At 41.1% G+C, this 26,895-nt stretch overlaps 2 protein-coding genes across 3 annotated transcripts in view; one reads left to right on the top strand and one right to left on the bottom strand.

The window, feature by feature from the left end:
- The window catches only part of PLS1 (plastin 1), a 52,362-nt gene extending 50,700 nt beyond the window's left edge, over window positions 1–1,662 (bottom strand). For both annotated transcript variants that reach the window (XR_014564254.1, XM_083739039.1), the window contains exon 1: window positions 1,338–1,662. The gene's annotated coding sequence lies outside the window, so the exon portion shown is untranslated. The remainder of the gene's footprint in view (window positions 1–1,337) is intronic.
- Window positions 1,663–3,986: 2,324 nt separating this feature from the next.
- The window catches only part of ATR (ATR checkpoint kinase), a 49,200-nt gene continuing 26,291 nt past the window's right edge, over window positions 3,987–26,895 (top strand). The window contains exons 1-21 of the mRNA XM_083739017.1: window positions 3,987–4,137; window positions 5,789–5,880; window positions 6,593–6,742; window positions 7,409–8,298; window positions 8,864–9,057; window positions 11,127–11,315; window positions 11,677–11,897; window positions 13,754–13,906; window positions 15,213–15,414; window positions 16,165–16,421; window positions 18,061–18,251; window positions 18,347–18,447; window positions 19,208–19,379; window positions 20,195–20,365; window positions 21,145–21,339; window positions 21,949–22,134; window positions 22,771–22,863; window positions 23,094–23,224; window positions 23,925–24,068; window positions 24,980–25,073; window positions 25,801–25,926. Of these exons, the coding sequence (XP_083595143.1) occupies window positions 4,079–4,137; window positions 5,789–5,880; window positions 6,593–6,742; window positions 7,409–8,298; window positions 8,864–9,057; window positions 11,127–11,315; window positions 11,677–11,897; window positions 13,754–13,906; window positions 15,213–15,414; window positions 16,165–16,421; window positions 18,061–18,251; window positions 18,347–18,447; window positions 19,208–19,379; window positions 20,195–20,365; window positions 21,145–21,339; window positions 21,949–22,134; window positions 22,771–22,863; window positions 23,094–23,224; window positions 23,925–24,068; window positions 24,980–25,073; window positions 25,801–25,926 (4,011 nt within the window). The 5' untranslated portion in view covers window positions 3,987–4,078. The remainder of the gene's footprint in view (window positions 4,138–5,788; window positions 5,881–6,592; window positions 6,743–7,408; window positions 8,299–8,863; window positions 9,058–11,126; window positions 11,316–11,676; window positions 11,898–13,753; window positions 13,907–15,212; window positions 15,415–16,164; window positions 16,422–18,060; window positions 18,252–18,346; window positions 18,448–19,207; window positions 19,380–20,194; window positions 20,366–21,144; window positions 21,340–21,948; window positions 22,135–22,770; window positions 22,864–23,093; window positions 23,225–23,924; window positions 24,069–24,979; window positions 25,074–25,800; window positions 25,927–26,895) is intronic.

Here is a 26,895-nt window from a genome sequence, read left to right as displayed (position 1 = left end):
TGTTCCTGGCTCAAACAAAACTTGTTCTATTTTTCTATAATTTCCCCACCCTCAACTTCCATGCCTCCCTAGGAACATCTTCCTTCTGGTTTTGAGAACCAATGCTATCAATTCTCACAATGTGTTGTCAGTCAGCATTCAGAAAGTTAGTTTAGCATGTTCCTGAACCATATTCGATACGTACTTAAAATTGTTCAGAAAACCATAAGGATATTTGAGAATTTCCAGAATGCTTGTGTATTGGTTCTCTCCAGTCTACGGCACTGCATTAATTTTTCATACTTGTCCATTCCTATCTTATACAATAAGCATCAAGATAGATCCTGAGGTTAAGCAGCGCTCATTTCCTCTCCAAGGATCAAACACTGCAGGAAAAGAAAAGTAACATTGCTGCACCTGAAAGTCTGGAAATATCCCAATTCTTCCATATGATCTCAGACACAGTTTTGATCTTTGAAAGGATCAAGGAGGGGGGGGGGGAATGCTTTAATTCACTGCTGTAGGTAGATTTTATACAGGGGGGGGGATCTGGGTGTGGCCAGTCATGGATGAAAAACAAATTGCCAAGAGCTTTCTCAAATGCATCCATTTTATACCCCTGAGGACAACTGGGCCACAAACACGCTGCCTTCATCTTGTTTCCAAAGAAGTAAAAGCAGCTTCAGCAGCACTGAGGAGAAGCAGACTCGAGAAGCAGCAATTACGCAGCAAATTGCATTGCAGCTCTGCTAACGGGGACCAACAGCAAACTATTCAGGAAATAATGAAGGGCCATATACTGATGGTGTTACCTTTTCCCCTCAGGAGGTTAAAGTTTGGTTTTAGACTGGCACTTCACAAACACCCACCCAGCCCAACTGCGCTCTTGTAATATTTCTGCCCGGGAAGAATGAGAGGCAGAGAAAGGAAAGGCGTTTTCTCTTCTCCTATCCTGCCTGTGTAAAGGCACAACACAATCCCAGCCTTCTCTTGCTCTTCAGTTACAAGCAGAATATAAAGTTCCACTCGGTTTCGTACATGACCACCTCCCTTGGTAGGAGGGGACAGTTGTTAAAGGGAGAGAGGAGAGCTGCTTTGTAAGTCAAAATGTTGCCATCCTTCCTCACACGCCTTAGGCAACACTCCCTACCAGGCCTGCTTACTAGACACGGGGGTTGTGCCAATTTGCAAATGAAAGAAACAAAAACTGAGCTGACAAAGCCCACAAAAGTTTCCACCATCCTAGAGAACAGAAACCCGGCATTTCTGAGCAGCCGCCCTGTAGTTCTAAGAAAGGAAGGATGCAAAGCCCTCTGCCCTTGGGAGAGACGGGGGGCGGGCGGGCGGAGGAGAGGTACCTGTGAGACCCCCGAGGTTCTGCGCTGCTTCCTTTGCCCGCTGCTGCAACGCGCAGTCGGATTTAGCTGCAGCTCCGATTCCAGGCGAGGTTCCTCTAAGCGCCGCAAAGTAGAGAGAACACCTGCAACCGGCCGGCAGTCGCCGCACTTGCTGATTGGCAGCTGTAGCAGTCCATCGCCTTGCGTCCCCGGAGATGGGAGGCGGGCTTGGATCAGTAAAACGCGCTCTCTGCAAAAGGAACTGGGAGGGGATCTGTTGGCTTTGTCGTTATGGGATCAAATTCCAGAGATTATCAGTGTGCTTTAAAAAAAAAAAAAAAAAGAGAGAGGGAGATAAATTGATTATCGCAGAGTTCTGAACTGGCTACTGAGTGTTTGGTAGTCGATTTTGCACAGGTTTCTTTCCCCCCTCCCCCGTGCAATCCATGAGATTTAAGGTGCTAAATGCAATCCCATGCACGTTTACTCAGTGGGATTTACTCTCTAAGAGGCGGGTTTTTTTTATAGCATTGCAGCCCAGGGCTACAATTCCTTTTGTACACTTGCTTGGAAGTGGAATTACTCATGAGCCAACATAGATAAGATCCTGCTGCACCACTGATTGCTTCAGTTTTGTTAAATTTATGATGCCTGAAATAAGATTTTTATATACTGTAATATTTACTATATTTTGTTATGTGTCACACAAAGTAAATAGCACTCATGATCCAGAGCATATTTTCCCGCCCAAATCTTTAAACTTGAAACACACATAAAATGATTCTAGGTTTTCCTGCACCATGTGCTTTTATCTAGTTGTGAATTATTATACCCAGGTCCAATGAAAAAATAAACTTGAAATACTAAGCGTAATTATTTCTAAGTGAACGTGGTTAGGATGTGACTCCTGTCCTCAACTGTAATCCCACAGGACATCATGTCTGAATATAAAAAGGAGAAGAGCAGAAATCAAACCAAAGTGTTATCCCCCAATTTATTTACATCTGGAAATAAACGGTTTTGAGTATATTTGTACAAGCACATCGGGGATGATAGTACTGGTATGGTTTTGGGATTATACTAGGATGACTAAGGTTCACATTCCTGCTTCCCATTTCTCAGCCTATCCCACCTCACAGGGCTGTTGAGAGGATAAAATGAAGCGGGGATGATGCATGTTCATGCCTTGAGCTCTTTGGAGGTAAGTGGGATATACTTGTAATAACAGAAGCTAGTTAAAATTCATCCAGAGTTAGTGCTATATTAGGAAGATTAAGTGCAGCTGTCACTAAAAACCATGCATCAAGAACTTCTATATGCAAGGTAGCTTAGGGTGAGAAAGAAACTCTGAGGTCTCCAAGAGGATTCTTACCTGTACTCAGCGTGATAGCATACATTGCTTAGTTAACATTCATATTCCTGGAGGCATGGAAGGTGTATAGTTATATAAGAATATAAGAAGAGCCTGTTGGATTGGCCCAATGGACTATCTGGTCCAGCATGTTGTGTTCTCATGGTGGCCACCCAGATATTAGTGCAAAGCACAGTCAGAATTCAAGCACAAGAGCATTTGAGAAGTTGGACCATGGACAGATTGCTAAAATCTGGCAAAAGGTAGATCCAAAAGAATTAACTGCTGATCTGCAGTATTTGCAGGCTCTTCAGATAAGGCACGGTGTGTGAACCAGTTCTGTTGAGGCCTGGGCATGCTAGAAACAACTTTACATGCCAGAACTCAAGTATGACACACAAATTAATTGACAGGAACACAGAGGGCTTTTCTGTCGTACGGTTTAATCATTACCAACCTCCACCCCACACCCCAAGGTGCGGGATCAAGGCCTTTGAGGGCAGAGACGGGTGTGATTTCCCGGAAGGCCTCGGATCTGCACGGCCACAGGCTAATATCTCGTGGACTCCGGTGACCTTGGGCTGGATTCAGCCAAGCCCTGCTCAGAGTAGAGCCGCTGGAATTATTGAACCAAAGCGAGACGTGTCCTTGAACTTCAGTGGGTCAAACCTGAGTAGCCCATTCATTGCATTTAAAAAATATTATTTTATTTTTATTTTGTATTTTCAGGTCTGAAATCCCTTAAAGATGACCGAAAAAGGTGGAGTGAGGAAACACGTGTTGCTTAGTGTTTTTTTACGTGCAGCCCTTTCTGCAACACCTGAAGTCTTTTCGCATGCAGCAGTTGCACAACCCGTCAGCAGGGGTGCAACCCCAGCGAGGCGCAGGGTTTTGGCCCTGGGACTCAATAGTGTGACTCTATGCCTGCCTACTCAAAAGTAAGCCCGCTGAGAATTTCCAGCAGTTGCCCCGGGTAGGGGGAAGCAAAGGCGCGTGCATAGAACATCACAGTGGAATTAATTTTGGTGTTGTGTTTTATATATATATGCTGTATATATACGTGTGTGTGTGTGTATATATGCGTACGCAAGAGCGGGCTGTTAAATAGCTAAATGCTACAATGATGCTGCAATATGTTCTCCCTGCTTCCCGCTTGCACGGAGAAAAGCAATTAATTTAATGTCAGCCCATCTATCCCTGCGTTGTTTTGGCCGAGGAAGGTCGTTGCCTGCAGCGCGGCGTCGAAGTCTCTACTGCAAGCTGCCCTGCACAGCAGCAAAAAGAGGGCGGTACTAAACGCCTTTCCGGGAAGTTTGCCTCCTACCAGCCTCCGTCCTGCTTCCGCGGGAGCCATGCGAAGTCGAAAGTAAGCTGGCGGGAGACGCGTCGGAAGAAAACAGAGGCAGGCGCAATGGCAGATCAGAGCCTGGAAATGGCCTCTATGATTCCTGCCCTCAAGGAACTGGGCAGGTAGGTCTCAGGCCAATCTGCTGGAGTAGGAAATACCCCCCCTTTGCTTGCTTGCTTCTCCCGTGCCCCTAATTTTATTTCTCCCCAGGGAGCCAAGCAGAGTCAATACATTTATTGACCCCATTTTATCCTCACAACAACCCTGTGAGGTAGGCTAGGCTGGGAGAGGGTGATGGACTGTGTAATGGTAGAGAGATACTAGAGGCCTCGGACAAACCTATCACTAAACTGCAATTCCCAGGATGGGGTGGAGCCATGACAGTTAAAACTACTATAGAACAGATGTAGCCTTGTTCCGTCCCTCATTCCTTTTCCTGCCAAGTAGCAAAACCAGTACTTTTTTCCTTTAAAAAATGTTTAGGGGTGCTCTCATTTTGACTCAAGAAAACCACCATTTTGTAGTTGAAATCGGGGAAAATAAATACAGTAAATGGACAAAAGTAGAAAGATTCACAAAATGTTTAGGGGGATGCCCCTGCAGCCCTCCAGGAAAAAAAAAGCACTGAGCAAAACGTTATTATATCTGTGGGTCTCAATGCAGTAGTGATTCTCAGGAGTTTGGAGCTGGAACCTCGATCCACGATTTTAGCTGGCAAGGAATATATGTAGGTGTCCCTTTAGTTTCCACCGTGGAACCACAATTGATCCTCCAGCAACAGAGAAAGTGTCTCCTCTGGGTCCGGGGTGGGGAGATTAGCTTTCTAGGTAGACTCTGATACTGTAATTTTATTTCCAATTACAATAATCAAGTGCTAATTACCTCCAACTGCTCCCCACTTTCCCTTGGTGTGTTCCCCCAGTTTTACCAGTCAAGAACAGCAAGTTTCTGGTTATTTCATACTTAAGCTGCCTTACTTGTAAAAGTAAATAATTTAAACACCTGTCAGAACTCTTTCCACCTGCTACTTTATTTATTTGACTTGAGCACCTTTAAAAAAAACCCAACAGCTATATTTCCATACTAATATATAATACCTCCAGAGATTCAGTGAGATGCCTGGATTAAAAAAAAAAAAACCAGACCATTTTTTCCTCCTCTTTCATATTTCAAAGAAGATTTTAATTAGCCAAAGTGTGCCTTGACATGAAATAAATCTGTACCAGGCCTTTCCCTGCATGAAGTAATACTGTTATGCCCTGCTTTTGCTACTGGAAAATTGTTAGCACTTTTTACTGCCCAACTGAATGGCTGTTTTCTCATTTGACCCCCCACCCCATCAACTATGAATAAGTTTGGCTAACACAGCACATTTAATGTCTACTCAGAAATAGGTCCTGTTGAATTCAGTAGGGCTTAGTCTGTGTAAAGTGGGGTTACATCTACAGCCTTAGATCTAATCAATGACCCTTATTCTTTTTACCATTATGTAGAGACTAAACACCAAATTTGAAGGTACTGTACTCCTTTGAAATGCCTCACAGTCTGATTGAGATTTAGGCATCTTGGATAACTTGGTGTCAATTGACAAATAATTTGCTAGTAAAAAAAAAGAAATGGAAGTTCTTCCCCAGTAAGATTTCAGGAAAAGTTGGTGTTGTGTCTGATATTAAAGATACTAATAGTTGCCTTGTGCAAAGACTCTTAAATTGTTAAAATAACATATTTAAGCAGAAACACAGGTGCAACTTTTAAAACAATTCTTATTTCCAGGGCTACTCCAGAGGAATACAATACAGTGGTACAGAAGCCAAGACAAATACTCTGCCAGTTCATTGATCGGATCCTGGTGGATGTAGATGTTGGTAAGTAAAGGTGCTAAAAATAAGGCCCCTTCAGTATTTAGGGCCTAAATACTAGAGGGGTCATATTTTGAAAATCTACAAAAGGGCAACACCTGCATGATATCTGACCCCCATTGACCTATTCCCAAATATTGATGAGTGGGCAATTCTCAAGTAAGCCTTCTGATAGAATATGCATGTTGGGGTAACTAATGCAGTTCAAGTGGGGTAGGGAAATACCCTTTTGGAGTGGAATGGAAGATTAACTTTCATCCAGTGTGAAAAAGTAGTTTGAGGGGGCAATTTAAATAAGCTTTTCACTGACTCAGCCAATTTTGTTTAATATAATTTGTTACAATTACTGTATCAGGTTTTGGTTAGTGATAAATATGTGTGATCCATAGACTTGCAGCTTAGTATGTGAGTTTTAAAGAGAAACAAAAATAATTCAGGCATTTCAACAAACCATTGTTGTGATGAGATTAAGCAAACCTGAGCTTCAGGCTTCTGTGCTCCTGTTTCTCCTCCTTTATGAAGAAGGTAAGTCACTGTAGCATTGAAGAAATTATGACAGCATGCTGTTTACCATGTTTAGCAAACCTTGAAAAGTATGAAATTCATTTTTAAGAATACATTATTGCAGTTCAGGATTGTCTGTTGCAGCACAGCAAATGTTAAATTTGTCTTGGAACAGGTTTACCGTGGCATAACACGAGTCTTGTTTTCTTTTCAGTGGCTTTAGAACTTGTTAAGAAAACCGAGTCTCAGCCAAGCTCGATGATGTTGCTTGATTTTATTCTGCATATCATGAAATCATCCCCGCTTGTATTTGTAAATATAACTGTACCTCATCAAGAAAGTGTCACTGATTCAAGCTGTATCGGTAAGTTTATTTTAAAATCCTTGGAATTCGGTATGGTAAATTACGTTACAATAGTGTGCACCACAGGTACTGATTTCTTCTTTTCATTGACCCAGTTCAGATGGCACACTAAACCATAATTTAGTGTGATGAGAGCAACTGCAGTAAACCTTGGGCTTGTGCACTCACAAACAACTTTCTCTTCTCCAGCACAGCCATGAGGAGGAGTTCAGAAGGTTTTCACTTCCATATCTGCTTAACCACAGCTTACTGTTTCGTTCGAACCAACTAACTGGTTAATTATGGTTTGTTTGACGGTTAGACCTGGATTCAAATACTAATTTGGCAATGGATTTGCTTAAGCAAGTCAAGGGATAGTTTTTTGGGTCATTGACACATATTAAAACAAATAATAAAATTAAGTTTAAAAATCAACAGAACCAAAAGTGGTCAGCGGCAATGTAACAACTCCAAACCAAACTTGGAGGGGGAAATGAAACTACAGCTATGCAAAGCCCAGTGAAGCAACTCTTGTTTTACTGGTCATTGAAACATCTTTAAGATGCATCATGTGCTACAAGATTTGCAGCCTGCTCATGTGCCAGTTTACCCAAAAGTAATTTTCATTGTATTCAAAGTGAGCATAGGACTAAAATCTTAATATTTTCTCTCTCTTTCTTCTTCTAGAATTCAGCTACTGGATCACAGCAAGGCTTTTGAGAGTTGCTGCCTCCCCAAACTGCCAGATTTTGCACGAGAACATCAGTACTGTAGTTTGTTCCTTACTATGCCTTTTCAAAGTCAAGAACTGTGCCATATTCGACTTACTGACGAGAGAATTGCTGCATCTTCTTCAAGATCTCATTTTACTCCATGAAAGAAATGTGTCGGTGCACTTCCAGCAGGATTCATTGAGCTGGCCTGTGACTGTGAAAAGATTTTCATGCAACCCCAATGTACCCCTGGGCTCTTTAAGTTCTGTCCAACTACAGTTAATGGGCATGAGCAATGTAGAATGCTTGGAGATAACTCTGATGGGGATTCTTACTGAGATAGTTTCTTACGTGTTTTTTAAACCACAAGATGTGACCCTTTGGGCAACCGGGTGCTCCTTGTTGGAGTACGGTACTTCAAAAGTCAAAGTTTTGAGCATGAAATTCCTAACAGAATTGGTACAGCTAGGAGGGCCTCCAGAAGAGCTAGCCAGCAGTTTCTTCTCAGTTTTGGGGGGTATGTTGCAGTTCCTCCTTGAAATGGATGCTGAAGAGCAGGAACTATATGAGGAACCCTTGTTAATATTGGTGAGAACCCTGTTGCCTTTTGAAACGCATTCCTATCGGAACATCGAGCCTCTTTATCTAAACACACTCCTGGAGAAGCTCCACGCGTTGTTTGAAACTGATGTGCTGAGGCTTCTTCAGTCTGAGAAGATGAAAGGAGTGCTATGCCACATACTGCAGTATTTCATGAAGTTTGTGCCAGCTGGATATGAATCTGCTGTTCCAGTTAGAAAGACCTGTATTAACAGCATCTGCAGATCTTTTGTTGCAGTAGTTGGAAGCCAGGTGGAGCAGGAGGTGAGTTGTATGGGGGGGGGGGACAATGAAAAATTTGCTTGGTGGCTTAGGTTGAAGGGCACAGATTTTAAGACACATGAGGAGAAAAATATATTTTCAGAGAACGCTCAAGCATAGGAACATAGGAAGTTGGCTCAGGCCAAGTCAAATTATTGGTCCCTCCAGCTCAGTGTTGTTTGCATTACTATTATGGGTCTCCAAGTGATAGGAAGATTCTCATCAGTTTTATTCCATATGGTGGGGTTTTATTTCGTATTTACAGATATCTCTCCCTGTGACATCTAGATTTCAGATTTGGTGTAATTATTTAATACGTTTAGTGGGATATATTATTTTTGCTTGTCTCTGTTGTTCCATAAAAAATAATTAATAAAAACAGGCTTTAAAACAGCAGACAACAAAATTATCAAAGATAAAACCAACAGCTTAAAAAGCAAATGTACATAATGTCTGAGTATGTGTAGCAAGGCAACAAAAGTATGATTTTTATGGTCACACACACACATACCCCATTTCATAAAGTTCTGCAGCACTATTGAGGTGTGTCTGTGTTTATCTTCCTTAGTATCTGGTGAGTCCGCTTTATGCAGCCTTGGTGACAGAAGCAGAAGAGATCATTCAGGAGCTGCAGTGTAGCAAGAATCCAGAGACATCTGATACTGATGGAGGAAGCAGCAGTAGTAGTGATGAAGTTCCAGAAAAAAGACCGCGTCTCAGTCTATCCTTAAAGCACCCTAAGAAGTCAGCAGCTCCACCAGAGTATGATGGTTCACTTAGTAATTTCTAAAGAATTGTAGCTAATAATGCAATAAGCAATTGATGGAATTGATGTGGTCTTGAAAACCTTGTCTTCACTTCTGCTTTAGATATGCTTTCAATTATGCCATACAGTGGATTGCTCCTGCATTTCCCCCCATCCACATAGGCTGGGATACCGTGACTAGAATAAAACACAGGGATGGTTTGGGGGAAAATACAAATGCAGCAGCCTTACTTGCCAAAATTGTATAATGCTTCAGTGCGGCAGCATAATTTAGCAGCTTAAACTGATGTATTCTAATTTAATATTTCCCTGCATTTTGAACATTAAGATATACATCAATTTCTAAGGAAATTAAGTGTGAGATAGATATATATATATCCAAACACAGTTATTCTTCAGGCTGTCAAAATGAAAACTATGTGATAATCACACAAGGGCATATGAATTTACCCAGAGTGAAGCAATAAACTTAAAAAAGGGAAGAAACCAAGCAGAGTTTTTATAATGGAGCAAAAGAAAAAAAATGGTTGAATATCATCCTGATGTTGCTGTTGCAAAATACAGTGGTACCTCGCAAGACGAAATTAATCCGTTCCGTGAGGCTCTTCATATAGCGTTTTTTTCATCTTGCGAAGCAAGCCCATTGACAGCTTAGCGGATTAGCGCTATTAGCAGTTTAGCGGCTTTTAGCGGATCAGCTGATAAGCGGCTTAGGAAAAGGGGGGGGGAGGGAAAAAACCCTGCAGGAACTCGCAAGACATTTCGTCTTGCGAAGCAAGCCCATAGGGAAATTTGTTTTGCGAAGTGCCTCCAAAACGGAAAACCCTTTCGTCTAGCGGGTTTTCCGCCTTGCGAGGCGTTCGTCTTGCGGGGCACCACTGTATCACAAAAGGAAACCATTTTCAAACAACTTATTTTTCTATTGAGTATTAGACAAACTTAGCTTATACGCCACAATTTTTTTGACCAACCCACAATCGGTTGAAAATTGCTTTCCCCTCAATTTCCTATGATGTATGTCAGTATATTTTTTTAATTATCATGTATCATGGTAAGGAGTAAATATCTGGTTCAATTTAGCTATTTTCTCCTAATGTTTTTTCACATTCAGGGTTGTATTCAATCTTAGTCCTACTCAGAGAAGATCTATTGGGTTGTATACAATGAAATTATCTCATTAGTGTAATAAGTTCCGTTTGCACAGTGCATCCCTATGTGATTCCAAATCTGTTCTGGGCATTTCTCCCAGCACTGCGGAGCAGATTTGGGGGAAGGGAATGGAGGCGTATAGGGAGAGGAGATAGAGGAGGAGTTCTGTTGTGTAAGCAGAATTTCTTGCACTAATGAGCAAATTTTGTTGGATACAACCATTTTAAATTAACGGATGTTACAAACAGGTTCATTAATTTAAGTGGGTCTATTCTGAATAGGACTAGCATTGGATACATCTGTCAGTTTGTACAGTGGTACCTCTGGTTACATATGCTTCAGGTTACAGACTCCGCTAACCCAGAAATAGTACCTCAGGTTAAGAACTTTGCTTCAGGATGAGAACCAAAATCATTCTCCAGTGGTGTGGCAGCAGTGGGAGGTCCCATTAGCTAAAGTGGTACCTCAGGTTAAGAACAGTTTCAGGTTAAGAACGGACCTCCAGAACGAATTAAGTTCTTAAACCGAGGTACCACTGTATAGCACCAGTGCTTTTCCCTCCCTAAAAAGAATGTTTAGGTGTACTCTCATTTTCCTACTCATATTGAAATATGGCCCCTCAATGAGATTCACAAAATGTTTAGGGGTATGCGTCCCCCAGAATCCCCCCAGAAAAAAAGCACTGTATAGCACCATAGAAATTTCTTTTTAAAGGGATAGCTCAGTCAGTAGAGCATGGGACTCCTAATCTCAGGGACATGGGTTCAAGCCCCGCATTGGGCAAAATATTTCTGCATTGCAGGGGATTGGACTAAATGACCTTTGTGGTCCCTTCCCACTCTACAAATTCTATGATTCTAAAACATTCTTATTTTATAACATTATTTACATTGTTCTAAAATTGATTGGTTTGTAGCCCCGGTCCTGTGAATATGAAAACGAAGAGCACACTGTGGAGCGCTATAATCAAGAAAGTGGAATCTCTCCTCTTGCTTTTGGAACAAGAACTTCTTCCGGTGGAATTTCTAGAAAGCATAGAGGGAATTGCTTTAATAATTCAACTAGGTGTCCTGTGCACAGTGCATTCCACACAAAATTTCAGCAGGTAAAATTACCAGTCTTTGTAAACTACAAAGTTATAATGACAATAGATTTGTTGACCAGACACTGTGTACAAAAACTCACCTTACTCATTGGTTGGTCAGCCTTTGAGTTGGCTAAAAGGTATTTTTAAAACATGCTCTTCCACGTAGCTTAAATTTATGCAAGAGAGGGCTTTGAGTGCATTTTGAAGATTTGGACATGTGGCAGAACCGTAAAATGGATTGTGTTGTGTAAGGATTCTTTGCAGATCTGAGAAGTGATTAGACACCGTTCCTGAGCTGTGAGAACAGCAGTTGGCTGAAATCAAACATGTCATATGATTAAGCCATTTCAGTAACCAGCTGACTTCTTTTCTTTAACAGCATACACAATCAAGTTGGTTTACGCAACCATAAACATAATAATACTGTTTGGCCTTCAGAATCAGGGGAACATGTCCAGTTAACCTGGATATCATCAGAATTTATCATGAGAGCACTCAAAGCTTGTTGGAAGCTTTTAGATCCTGCTTCACGGATAGTTGACCTAGAACCAGTGATTCAAAGAGTCGTGAAAATAATTGATGCTTTACTTTATATGCAAGGTAAGATGCCATTTAACATAATAACAGTTGTTAACAAATGATACTCTTCTAGAAAAAATGCTGTTATTTAGCTAGTACCTAATAAAGGATAAATGGTGCAGTTAGTTCTCATAGAACATTGTTCAATTTGGTTGTATACTTTTTGATTTTTGTTTATTGTTTATGACTACCTTTGCCATGTTTGTAGCTCTGTAAATTTTTATATGTTGTAAGCTGCCTTGAGCATAGTTTTAACTCTGGAAAGGCGGCATACAAATAATATGATTGATGGATTGATTGTGTTGTCATAATTAAATTGACAATATAATCAAAGAAGTAAAGAATGGATCGGAAAATGTTGAGAATTTGCTGCAACTGCCAAATAGAATTGCTATATTAAATTGTAACAGTTTGGGAAACAGAAGCATAATAGTTTTGCGATAGGAGTGAATAATTTTGTTGAGAACACTAAATGGTTAAAGCTGATACCAGAAATAAATTAATGGTTTATAATCCTTTGAACAAAAGTATGTACAATCCTTGAATTTACTAAATTAGCAACTAATTTGTATCTCACTGGACAATGTAAAAATAAGCAGCTGTAGAACCCCCCCCCCCGTTTTTATTTTATTTATTATTATTATTATTATTATTATTACCTACTTATTTCACTCATGAAACATTTCCCATGAGGCATCCTGAAACATATAGAAACATATATAGAACAATTGCATAAAAACAAGTGGGTGTATATTCACACACACAATTTAAAACTCCGCCACCACACATATAAAATCAATTCAGTTCTAGTACAGATACTTTTATTCTGATTTGGGCCATTGATCTATTTAGCCCAGATGTGTCTGCTCTGACAGACAGCTGGTTTCTAAAGTCTTTAGTCAGAGGTCTTCACAGCGTAACTAGGATGCTTTCATCTTAATGTGCCAGGGATTAAATTTGAGACTTGAGGCATGGCAAGTATGTGGTCTGGCACTGTGGTCAGTGCCAAATCGGAAGATCAGCAGTTCAAATCCCCATGACAGAGTGAACTCCTGTTGCTCTGTCCCAGTTCCTGCCAACCTAACAGTTCAAAAGCATCTTTAAAAAGTGAGTCCAATTTTTGTGTGGTGCCTGTGCTGGCTAAACTTTCGTACATAAAATATCTGTGAGTCTGCAGTTCTTGGCACTTTACTCTTTAAGTGTAAGTGAATAAAAGACCATGATTTTTTTTAAAGGTACCTGTTTTTACTTGCCATTTTCCATACTATTTGCATACTTCAAAAGTTTTCGGCTAGGTTCATTTTAATATCAAGCAAGACTATTTGCTGTACTTCTTTTGGTGCCTGATTAAAAACAATCTTGTTTAGACAAGCCTACCCAGATGCTTATAAACCTGAGGAAATTTTAATCCATTTTAGTATTTTAACCTTTGTTTAAACCACAGAGCCTATGGCTTGCTGATCAGAAGGTCAGCGGTTCGAATCCCCACAACGGGGTGAGCTCCCATTGCTCGGTCCCTGCTCCTGCCAACCTAGCTGTTCGAAAGCACACCACTGCAAGTAGATAAATAGGTATTGCTGCGGCAGGAAGGTAAATGGCGTTTCTGTGCACTCTGCTTTCCTTCAGGGTGTCCCATTGTGCCAGAAGCAGTTTAGTCATGCTGGCCACATGACCCAGAAAGCTGTCAGTGGACAAACACTGGCTCCCTCGGCCTGAAAAGCGAGATGAGTGTCACATCCTTTGTCTGGACTTAACCATCCGGGGGTCCTGTACCTTTACCTTTACCTTTACCTTAACAATGACATGATACCGTCATTTTATCAGCAATGTTTCATAAGCCACCTGAATTTGTGTTTGTTTTTCCCCTCCTCTAAAAGTAAAAATCCAGCTTAGCGATGAGATTATTGAAAATTTACTTGGAATACTATGTCTGCCATGGATTTCCAGCTACTCCAGTGACCCTTCATTCAAGTTGCCTGCACTTAATTCAGATCTTCTGGTATTGAGTAAACATACTTCAAGCCATTTTTGTAAGTAAAAAAACCTACATTTTGCTTTGAAATTTATTCATGTTTCCACCCTATCATTCTCCCCAAGGTTTCTAGAAGTGGCTATCAGCAAAGAAAAACAACAGTGGTGATGGAACAACAAAATAATAAAAGCAGAACAGTTTACAAAATATGCCAGCGACATTTAAGTTAAAACACAGCCAACACTAAAATGTGTAAAAGGTCCGGGCAAATAGAAAGGGCTTCATCTTAATGTAAACAAGATGATAAATTGCGGGCAAGAATTGACAATGATGCAAGTGGGAGCGGGAGACGTGAGGGAGTCCAAAGAAGTTAAGAAACTATGTTATGATATATGTTACATTGTTCATTATATTTGCATTTATGTTTAAAAATCTTAATAAAAATATATTTTTTAAAAAAATGAAAAGAAAGGGCTTCATCTTAAAAGATATTTAATGTCAGTTCCCGGCAAGTCTCTCAGGAGAGCATTCCAGAGTCAGGGTGCCATAGGCGAAAAGGCCCTGTCTTGGGTCATCACCTGACTTACCTCGAAAGATCAATGTGTTGAGGGATGAGATGAATGCTGAGACTGGTTTATGCATGGAAATAAGGTTGTTCAGAGTGTTTAAAGGTTAGAACCAACACTTTGACTCGTGCCTGAAAATGGACTGGGAGCGGGTGCATTTGTGTTAAGACTGGTGAGGTTTGTTCCAGTCTTCTAGTTTCAGTCAGTTTTCTAACCACACTACTTTCCCCCCAACTGAAGCCTCTGTTCCAAGTACACAGAGAGCCCCATGGCCAACATACCGCATTAACACAAATATGATATTGTCAGAGTGTAAATAACTGGCCACTTGCACTTGGATAACTCTGCTGTCCTCCACTGAAAATATACTTTCCAGTTTGAATGCTTAAAAGTCCATATACCATATTTTTCGCCCTATAGGACGCACTTTTTCCCCTCCAAAAATGAAGGGGAAATGTGTGTGCATCCTATGGGGCAAATGCAGGCTTTCGCTGAAGCCTGGAGAGTGAGAGGCATCGGTGTGCACCGACCCCTCTCGCTCTCCAGGCTTCAGGAAGCTATCCGCAAGCCTTGCGAGCCCTTTATTGATCTATATATTTATTGATGGTGTATGCATATACAGTTGGCTTGAGTATTTTAGTCATCTTTTGTATGTAATTAGACTTGTATACTGCTTGAAGATTGTTTTTTGTTTTTAGCAAGTGGTTTACAATTTTTTTAATAAAATATGTGGATGCCATTTAAAAAAGGCTAGATTGTTGTCCTTACAGTGCTTTTGTATTTTTTTATTCCTTTTAGCACCTGAGATTCAGTCAAATTGCGTGTTTCTTCTTTCTCTGATTCCACGAAGATTATTACATCTGAAGTGGAGGGATTGTTTATATCAGCGTACCCTGCAGAGTCCGCATGAAATTATCAGAGCTAACTGTGTTAAAGGGTTTCCTTTCCTGTTACCCCAGTCAGATGTAAAATCCTCCACCACTTTGCTTGGATCTTTCCTGTAAGTAGTGGTTTTAATTCCAAATAAAGTTGGGGAAAGGAAGAATGATCTGCCAGCTAATAGATTGTACAAAGACCTTGTCAAATATGAGTGGTGCAGCTGAGGTGGGATATGGTAGAGAGGATAGAAATGTATGACTGGCCATACCACTTCTTCTGTCACCCATATATAGGAAGTGTGTTCCATAACATGAGTGTCTTTGTACAGTGGTACCTTGGGTTAAGTACTTAATCCGTTCCAGATGTCCGTTCTTAACCTGAAGCTGTTCTTAACCTGAAGCACCACTTTAGCTAATGGGGCCTCCTGCTGCTGCCGCGCCGCCGGAGCAAGATTTCTGTTCTTATCCTGAAGCAAAGTTCTTAACCTGAAGCACTATTTCTGGGTTAGCGGAGTCTGTAACCTGAAGCATATGTAACCTGAAGCGTATGTAACCTGAAGCGTATGTAACCCGAGGTACCACTGTATTCCTTTTCTGGACCTGCTAGGGTGTCTGGATGCAGCTCCACTAATGCAAGGACTTTTGGCTGTGCAATTGAACTTCCCTGCCCTAAATATTTCTGGGATTTTCCGCAACCCTCAGGAGAGGAGTGAGAGAGGGCACGTTCTATGGCACAAGCGGAAATCCTTGTCTTAACAGAAGTACTTAATTGGATACCACTCTTAGGTTTCTTTTGAAAGTGGTACATCCAGCAGCATTTACTATTGTAAGAATAATGTAGAAAAGGCACTGGACACTTCTTTTTATTTCAGAGACCACATAGGGGATGAATCTCTATTAGTCCAAAAAGCTTATGCCAGCATCATTGGAAAACTGGCTTGCTGTCTTTCTGGCAACTTCAGTATAAGACCTTCCACAACTAAACCTGGCATCGAGCCCCAAAGTTGTGACATCCTCTGTAGCAAAGTTACCGTGACTTCTTCTGAGCAAATGTGTGCTGTAAGAGCAGATGCCTTTAAGCCATTTTTAAATCTCCTTGAAAGCAATGTAGCCAGTTCAGTCAAGCTTGGTAAGTTCTTTAAACATACGCTATATTATTTTCCTGTCTCTTTTTGGCATGTTGTTTCTGCAGTGTTATTTTACTTGGTAAACACAACATAATAATGTGAAGTGCTCTTATTCTATGTGCCCGCCAGTTGTGCCTTCTTTCGGGAGTCTCCATTCCATCTCTCTTTGTGGTTTTCAGTTGCCCTCTTTTCCACTCCTGCCCACAAAAGACCCTCAAAATTTTTGTGGCACCTGAGTAAACTGAGCACCCTCAATAATTCTGATTTGGCTGTCATAGCACCTAAGTTTACTATTAGCAGATGTTAAAGTTGATCCAGTGACAGGTATGGAAGCGTGGATGTTTGTGCAGAGTTCCTTGCTTGCAAGAGCTTTCTGTCCATTCTTCTGGATCAAAGAGTTGATAGGGAGGCACACCTGCAAGGTGTGAAGCATGGCTGGTGAGAAGGATACCTCTTTCTTTGGGAAATGAGAGAGCATCCCAGTGGCTTCTGCAACAGGGTCTCATTGGTGACCCTTCCAAAGTACAAGAGTCGGTGTGCTGCTTTCAGTGTAGCAGATGCTGTTCTTCTTGGGAAATTGAAATTGATTGAAATACTTTATTGTCACTTGTACAACTTGTATACAGTGAGATTACATGAGCACCCCCCACTCAGCTCTCTTAGTCTTAATTCCCCTCATTTACCGACGCACACCCACCAAACCCGAAAGTCAGTTGCCCCGTTGTTATCTTTTCAGTCAGCAGCCTAACAGCCCATGGATAGAAGCTGTTCTTTACCCTGTTGGTGCGACTAATCATGCTTCTATATCTTCTGCCTGAGGGCAGGAGATCAAGAAAGTGCCGGCCAGGGTGTGGATAATCCCTGATAATTTTTCTCACTCTCCTGAGGCAATGTTCTTCCGCTATTTCATCCAGTGGATTCACGGGACAGCCCATAATATCTTGTGCTGTATTGACCACCCTCTGTAGGCACTTCCTATCAGTTGATGTCAAACTAGTGTACCATACCGTGATGCAGTATAAAAGGACACTTTATGTTGTAGAAGGAGATCACCAAATGTTGATTGACATTGTTCTTTCGCAGTACTCTGAGAGGTTGTTCTTCCCTGGCACCCTTCCATTGAGAAATGGGAGAGCAAATAACATGCAAATTTCTGGGTCTCTACTGTCCTTCCCCATGTCTCACTGTAAGGCAAATCCATGGTACTGCTTACATTTCAAGTTATTCAACCAGGAAATAAGGAAGGCGACTTCTTTGTCCTTCCAGAAGGACAGGGCTTGTTAATCAATATGGCCTGTGGTCTCCTGCGCTAAAATGTAAGTGGAGATGCACTATATTCTGTCTAATCTGTATGTGTTATCCAGGTTTTGAAATCTAAACAAGAATGTTGTTGCTTTTTCAAAAAGTACTTAATAACGTGGTCAAAATATTTGTGAGTGAACTTCATAGTCTGTCTTAAACATTTTTATCTTTTGTGAACATGATTGTAATTTGTGGTAACCCAAATTATACATGTTTGATTTTTTTAAAAAAGAAATTTAAAGATGTATAAAATACGGTATTCCACCATGTGGTGTTAACTTTGGTCTTACGATAAACAAAAATTGTTGAATGTGTTGTTTCTGTTACTTGCTCTTCTAGTATTAATAGAGAACATTCCTCTCCTTTGTAAACACCTGGACTTCAAAAAAGATGAATTAAATGTAAAAGTGATTGTTGGGGCTTTCCTAAAGCTAATGGAAGATCCCGACAAAGATGTAAGAATAGCCTTTAGTGGCTGCATCAAATACATACTGGATTCTTCAGACTCTGAGGAAGATTTCATTAAAGAGGTGAATTTCTTAAGTATCTTGAAGCCTGAAAGAGAGAGCAACCTTGAATGTAATCACAATAATGAATGCATATTGTTTCAAATTTGCTGTTTCAGCTCTTCGTTTCGAGAATGAAAGAAGCCTACACAAATGCTAAAATATCAAAAAATAGTGAGCTGAAGGAAACATTGATTCTCACAACGGGTGATATTGGAAGGTACATTTTAATTTCTTTTCTAACTTCTCTTAAGTATTCTGGTTTCAGGAGACTTATTCTGAGTTATGGAATATTCTTATCGGTTACTTTCTTTACGAATCACTTTCCATGAGGCATCCCGTAGCAATTTACAGAACAATTTTGTATATAATGACAGCGAAAAGTTATGTGTAATGGGAAAAGGGGGCTGCTCGTGCGTAAGCGTTTAAGCCCTCCAAGCTTTACCATCAGTTCCTAAACTCTCCCAGTCCACGGAGCCATGGGTGCATGGCTACCTCAATCGCTGGCAGAATCTGTCAGTGGGCGCTTCCGGAATTTACGCCAACATAAGAGTTCTTTGACGGAAACTCTCCTTCTGGATTCTCTGCGTGACAGTTTCCTGCGCGGGGTGGGCGTCCCCAGCGGAGGTCCTGAGCCCTCCCCGCTGTTCTCACTGGAAACATCTTGGAGCCCTTCCTCCGATTGAGTTTCTGCAGGAACTCTCCCTCTCCCCCTACTGGTTCCTTCCTCCGCGTCCGAAGGTCTCCTAGCCTCCTTGAGCCCTTCCACCACCTGACTCTCCGATGGCAGTTCCCTGACATTATGCACATATAAAAAAGGATTTGATTTAAAAAATAAATAAAACTAAACCATCACATATATAGAATCAATTCAAATCTGCGATAAATGTCTCTACTTGAAAGGTTTCAGGCATGAATTATCTAGTGCATTGGTGTTACTTTCAAGCAATGTCTGTCTTTTCCCCCTTTTATTTTGTAAGGGCAACGAAAGGGAGCTTGGTGCCCTTTGCACTCTTGCACTTGTTGCATTGCTTGTTGTCCAAATCGGCCTCTGTGGCTGGAGCAGCATATACAGAAATCAGAGCTTTGGCTGCCACCAAGTCTATAAAGCTGCAAGCCTTTTTCAGTCAATACAAGAAACCAATCTGTCAGGTAAGAAGCCCAAATAATATAGGAAGACTACATTGCATCAACCTTTTAATTGCTTAATGTACCGTAGAGGGCTACAAGATCATGTGCCCCCAACTTCTCCCCTAATGTACACATATTCCTCTTGCCCACTGTGGGGAAGGATTGTAGTTAGGAGTTACACATACTCCAACCCTAACCATGATTCGTGTTAACCATGGCTTGCAAACCTTGGTTAAAGAAGGTCCCTTGGTTGGTGTGGATGTAAACTTAATGATGGTATAAAAGGAAAGCAATTAGCATGAGTGGAGACATGGATTCATTCATATATATATATATATATATATATATATATGACGGTAATTTGGTTGGTTTTTTATTTTAGTTTGTTGTTTTTAATTGGATTATGATGGATATGTTAACTGGCTGTTTTTACTAGAAAACCAATAAAAATGATTTAAAAAATAGAAAAATAAAATAAAGGGTGTGTGTGACCCTGCAACCCACTCTTGTCTCTTAGTCATGGCTGGAGACCTGGACAATTTTGTTCAGTCTTGGGCAAAGACAAAGACGATTCTAAAGTCAAAGCTATGCTATACTAATATTGTCAGCGTTGGCAGGAGAGTTGGATCTTAATTGTTTTGCGTTTGGCAGGAGTTTTCTGGTGGGGACAACATTCATTAGCAGAACTGTAAGCAGCTCCAGGTTGTAAAGAACAAAAACCAATACCTTTGCTCTTTAGTCAGCTGAATGTTTATATCTGGCATAATTGTCCTGAGGTAAAAATTCTAATTTCTGTATGAGAGAAATAGCAGTGAAATGTATCTCTCGATGCTTAGTTTTTAGTGGAATCTCTGCACTCCAGGCAGTCGGCAATGATTTGTAACACTCCCGGCCAAAGCAGCGAAGTACAGAAACAAGAAATTGCTCATCAAAGGGAAGCTGCCCTGGACATGTTATCTGAAATTGCCAATGTTTTTGATTTTCCAGACCTCAATCGTTTTCTCAGTGTAAGTTGATGCTGGTATATTCCAGAGCAGGCACCCCCAAACTCGGCCCTCCAGATGTTTTGGGACTACAACTCCCATCATCCCTAGCTAACAGGACTCGTGGTTAGGAATGATGGGAATTGCAGTCCCAAAATATCTGGAGGGCTGGGTTTGGGGATGCCTGTTCCAGAGTAAGAATAAGTCTTTGCATGTGTTTCCCATCTCAGTTTTCTCAATTCTTCCTTCATAAATTGTTGGCATTACTGGGGATGATTATGCAGATTGGTAAGATTCCTACATTTTTTTCATTTATTACATTTTTAGCTCACCTTTCTCCGCAAGGAGCTGAAGGTGCTATATGTGGTTCTGCTACCCACACACCCATTTTATCACCCCAGCAACAACTGTGAGGTAGCTTATTTCCCCAAGCGAAAGGGGAGCCAAGAAAAAGGTTTCCTTTTTCCCACAGGCCTTTTCCTCTGCCATATATTTTGCCTTCTTCTGCATTTTTATAGGAAGAGTTATTTTAGCCTGGCGTCTGTTGTGTTTTGTGAAAGATGCTGATTCTTTGCTAAATAAACCCATGAAACTTATTAACTGTAGGGATTTCCCAGGGTTGGTTGTTTGAGGTTTTCACCATCATTGAAAAGTTATTTGTCTGGCTTTCTGCATGTGCCCTTTCAGGCCAGTAAGTTTGGAGCTTATCATTCTTAACCACAAGCAAATGTGCATCTTCACTTGCACAAGGGGAAGGAAAGGAGGTGTCAAAGCTCATTTTGGCTGTCTCTCTATTTTGCCAGCGGACTCTCCAAGTTCTTCTGCCTGACCTTGCTGGCAAGGCTAGCCCTGCAGCCTCTGTGCTTATTCGAACGATAGCAAAACAGCTAAATGTAAACCGCAGAGAGATCCTCATCAACAACTTCAAGTATATCTTCTCTCATCTCGTCTGCTTCTGTAGTAAAGATGAGCTCGAGCGAGCACTGCACTATCTCAAGGTAGTTTTGTTTTGCACTTGGTCTATGAAACTTTGGGAAAATAAGAATAATTAGGTTGGGGATTATATTGAAGCACACAAATAAGTGACTTATATTCTCAAGATAAGAACTCAGTGCAAGCGTGTGATTAGCATAATGAATATTTTCGGTAGGCCTAAAATATTCTGGGTTCAAACAAGCCAAGAAACCAAAAATATATGCCTAAAATTAATCTGGCCAAGAACAATTCTCCGTCAACAGTTTCTGCTGTTTCTAGATCCATAACCAGTCTAGATCGGGGTGGAGCAAGTGGACTAATTGGCATGGGCCTACGATTTTGAGGGTCCCTACTCTGAATCTCCCTGGTAGAGGCAAAGGGGCCTTGGGTAAAGATTATTGAAATGAGGCCTACATTTTCCACCTGGCCTGGGCCTGTTACCAGCTTTACATGGCACTGTCCATAACCAAAACCAACTTGTGCACCAAGATCTTTTCTTGATGTGTGTTGATAGCAGTTGTTCACTGAAATCCTTGACTAGGAGTTTGCATTTCTGTATTATTATCTCTTGTGCATATGTCTGGTCTATTCTTTATTTCTTCGTTTGTTTGTTTTTCATTTGCGTTCCATAGAATGAAACCGAAATCGAACTTGGAAGTTTGCTGAGACAGGACTACCAGGGATTGCATAATGAATTATTGCTACGTATAGGAGAGCACTACCAGCAGGTCTTCAATGGTTTGTCAATTCTGGCTTCATTTGCCTCCAACGATGACCCATATCAAGGACCAAAGGACATCACCTCTCCCGAACGAATGGCAAGTAGCAGTGCCATCACAGTTTTCTTTGTATCGCTTGAGGAGGAAGGGATGGCTTTTGGTCTTGTATTATGGTATGCCATTATGTATACAGAAGAGAGGGAGAGCTTCTTTGCATTTCAGGAAGAGCTTTCCGAACATTAAAAGGGAGCTTGTGGGATAAGACCAAAGATCCATCTAGTACAGCGTTCTGTTACCATAGTGACCAGCCAGATACCTCTGGGAAGCCCACAAGAAGGATATGAGTGAATCTTTCAGAAGAGCTCAATATCGTGAGCAAAATCAGCAGACTGAACAAGCAGCTGGTTGTGGGTTTTTTGCTATGGAAGTTACTAGTGGGAAGCAATTAGTTACGGACCTAACATCCCAAGCAGATTAGCTTTGTTTAAATGCAGAACTGCACTGGACCAACCAGGTTATGTTTGAAAGCATGAAACCCTTGATTAAGAAAGATCAGCAGTTCATTGGATCCTGGGAAGTTCTAATTTTCCAGAGTGGGTGTGCAAAGGTAGTATTTTACCATACATTATTTTGCACATCAACCATGTATTTAAAGAGTGGGTGTGCTGTGGGGTTCTCTTAGTAATGTGTTTTAAAGTGGAATATGTTCACAGTACTATTTTTATGACTATCTAGGCTGATTACCTGCAACCAAAATTGCTGGGCATCTTGGCCTTCTTCAACATGCAGTTGTTAAGCTCCAGCATAGGAATTGAAGATAAGAAAATGGTGAGTGAACTCCGTCTGGGTGGTAGAACCCCTATGTGGAGCTTCAATTGACTCGGGTATAATTCTGGGATTAAGGAAGAAGCTGGGACAGTGCTAAATTTCTTTGAAGCCTGGCGGAAAAAGATAGAAGTCCAAATTCAAAAGAGAATAAAGGGTGGTGAACAGTTGCATACTTTTATCATGCAGCTTGGTTGTTAAAAATAATTCTTTTTTCCTCTTCTCAATTGCAGGCCTTAAATAGCTTGATGACTTTAATGAAGCTCATGGGCCCCAAACATATAAGTGCAGTAAGAGTGAAGATGATGACCACACTCAGGACGGGGCTGAGATACAAGGATGATTTCCCCGAGTTGTGCTGCAGGTAAGAACACTGTGTACTGATTTATGACTACAGTGGTGCCCCGCAAGACGAATGCCTCGCAAGACGGAAAACCCGCTAGACGAAAGGGTTTTCCATTTTGGAGGTGCTTCGCAAAACGAATTTCCTATGGGCTTGCTTCGCAAGACGAAAATGTCTTGTGAGTTCCTGCGGGGGTTCCCCCCCTTTTTTCTAAGCCGCTAAGCCGCTTATCAGCTGATCCGCTAAGCCGCTTATCAGCTGATCCGCTAAGCCGCTTATCAGCGGATCCGCTAAGCTGCTTATCAGCTGATCCGCTAAGCCGCTAATAAAAAAACCGCAAGACGAAGAGACTCACGGAACGGATTCTTTTCGTCTTGCGAGGCACCACTGTACAGTCTAAGGCAGTGATGGCCAAATTTGGCCCTCCAGCTGTTTTGGGACTACAACTCCCATCATCCCTAGCTAATGGGACCAGTGGCCTGGGATGATGGGAACTGTGGTCCCAAAACAGCTGGAGGGCGAAGTATGGCCATCACTGGTCTAATTGCTTTATTGTGACTTATGGTGAATCCCTGTGTGAGTAACTGCCAATAATTATGGCGCAGAAATCTCATGATTATTTTTTTTGGGATGTCTGTGTACTGAGAAATATATAGCCATGCTGTGTATGTTATGATGCTGAGATTTTTTTTTTTTAAAAAAAATTGTCCTCTTTGTTTAGGGCTTGGGACTGCTTTGTGCGCTGCTTGGATCAAAGTCACCTTGGCTCCCTTCTCAGTCATGTGATAGTAGCTCTGCTGCCCCTCATACATATTCAGCCAAAAGAAACAGCAGCCGTCTTCCATTTTCTTATCGTTGAGAACAGGTATTCTAACATAAAACATTTTAATAATGATTTTGGTGGTATCGTACCGACAGTCAGTTTAGAGAAGAGCTGCTGCCAAAATTGTGTCTATTCTGGTGTTAAAAAATAAATAAATCTGTAGTAAGGTAATTTTAATTTTGTGACCTGCATCAAGGAGAAACTTTGCATTATTTGTTTTGCATAATTTATTCTACAAATTTGCTGTTCAGTATTAATTATTCTGATAGGTGTGTGGAAGGGCCAGAACTATGCAGAGTCCTGAAGTTTCTCCCCCAGGAAACACGGTTGCAAAATCCCTTTCACAGGTGGTAAATTGGAAAGGGGTCCTTTCACAGATAGGGGGGGGGGGCAATACAACATTTTCATTCAGGTTCATGGGAAGCCCATGCTGTCTGCCACTTCTTTTTATTTTAACTTTCCTCCCTCCCCCATCCGTCAGCAGCAAACAGCAGAGCATTGGAGAGTAGGGGTACAAGGTGATTCTCTTGTCCAAACCCAGCTCTTATATATCTGAATCCAGTGTTATTTTTCTAGAAAAAGAGGTGCTCACCATGAACACCTCCCTCGTTCTCTTAGAATAGCAATGGTGCTCACCTGAGAGGTGCCAGAAAGGAGTTCCTGTGAGTTCCCACTGAAAAAAAATCTCTGTCTAAATCTATATCTGAATACAAAAATAAAAGATCTCTAGATTTTTCTCAACTGTAATAGAGTACTTCAGTTTTGCTAATTCTAACCAAATCAGTGAACAAATATGTGTTGGAACAATAGTGGGTCTTGAAGTTTATATAAATAGCTCCCTTTTAGTTTGTTTTTAAATTGTTATTATTATTATTATTATTTCAGTGTACTGCGGTTTTTTTTAAAAAAAATGTGCATGAGTGTTTTGTAAGAGATTTTGTTTTATTCATTAGGAATGCAGTACAGGATTTTCTACATGAAATATATTTTCTGCCTGACCATCCTGAACTAAAAGACATTCAAGTCGTTCTTCAGGAATATAGGAAGGTATAGATTTTGTGATGTTTTGATATCATTTGAAGTTGGAAGTGGGGTGTTGGATATCTATGATGTCCAAAGGGTTACATCAGTCCAGTGTTTGTGTTAATAAAAGTGGCTCAATTAGCATGCTATGTTAAACCAATGGTTTACAGCGAACATGTAGATAATTCTCGCTTCATTTCTCCTCTAATTCGAAGAGTAACCGTGAGCCCTGCCTTAGCGTTTTGTCGGAACCAGGAAAGGTGGTTTGTTTTGTTCCAAACTACAATGTGAAGACAAGGTTTGCTGTTGGATTACTAATTATGATTTGTTAGAAGCAAAACAAACCATAATCCCATAAATTGGGGATCGGGATTTGTTACTTACACTAGGGGAGAAGTAAAGTGGGAGCAACCATGATGCTCATACTAAACCATGAACTATTATTTACCATGGTGTGCAAACGCTACTAGTGGGAGAATTTTTTTTGAAATTTTACCTGTAAGATTCCCTTATGCTGTTTGTCCTAATGATAGACAAGCATAAACATGGTACGAACAATATAATATGGCACAGATCGCTTCCCTTTTCCCACCAAAACCAACTGGGGGATATACTCAACTAAATTGGAGTAGACTCATTGAAATCAACGGACTTCAGTTTGATTAACCTTGGATAATCCCCCACTGTGTGTTGGTACATTTAACAATGGGTTTGTTCATTGAAACATGTACTCTGATGTATTTTGCCTTAGGAGACTTCCAGGAGCACAGACTTGCAGACAGCGCTACAGCTCTCCATGAAGGCTATTCAGCACGAAAATGTAGATGTTCGGATTCATGCTCTCACCAGCCTGAAAGAAACATTATATAAAAACCAAGTAAGTAAAACTGTAAAGCTCAAAGGCTCTGAAATGGGTAGCTAGCACTGCAATTCTGTACGCGTTTATTTGGGAGTAAGTACCATTGAAATATGAGACGCGGGTGGCACTGTGGGTTAAACCACAGAGCCTAGGACTTGCCGATTAGAAGGTCGGTGGTTCGAATCCCCACGATGAGGTGAGCTCCCATTGCTCGGTCCCTGCTCCTGCCAACCTAGCAGTTTGAAAGTGCATCAAAGTGCAAGTAGATAAATAGGTACCGCTCCAGCAGGAAAGTAAATGGCGTTTCCGTGCACTGCTCTGATTCACCAGAAGCGGCTTAGTCATGCTGGCCACATGACCCGGAAGCTGTACGTCGGCTCTCTCGGCCAATAAAGCGAGATGAGCGCCGCAACCTCAGAGTCGGCCACAACTGGACCTAAATGGTCAGGGGTCCCTTTACCTTTTACCATTGAAATTAGCTGGACTTGCATTTGAATAGACATGTAGGATTGCTCTGCAAATAATCACACTGTGTATCTAGAATCATAAAACTACACCACTGATTCTAAAACCACATTATGAATATGAATGCAATTAAGAATAAGCCACGTTATTGCCTTTGTGATGAATTTCTCTTAATTTCATATTAACAAAGCTACCCGTTTGATTTTAGAATGAAAGAAATGTAAACTTAGCTTGCATTCTAAGAAAACTACAGTGAAGCCATCCCCGCCCCCCGCCACATTGTTAATTCTGATCTTTATCCGAATAGACTTCTTTTGCTCCCACCAAAGAAAGAGAGTATTTCTATTTTATCCAGGGTTGCAGAGCACTCAGTCATTTGTAGTATAATGTCTGTTTCTTCCTTTCTCTTGTCAGCATTGCTGAGAAAGGTGATCTATACTAGATAAATTATGTGATATTCAGTTACCAGTCACACAGTAAAGGAGCTTGTCGTTTTCAGTGTCAGCCTGTCATGAGAAGAGA

The sequence above is a fragment of the Podarcis gaigeae genome (assembly GCF_964106915.1).
Source record: "Podarcis gaigeae genome assembly, chromosome: 5".
In the NCBI taxonomy this organism is placed as follows: domain Eukaryota; kingdom Metazoa; phylum Chordata; class Lepidosauria; order Squamata; family Lacertidae; genus Podarcis; species Podarcis gaigeae.
The sequence above is the reverse complement of the archived record's forward strand: the minus strand, read 5'-3'. Positions and strand labels throughout refer to the sequence as shown.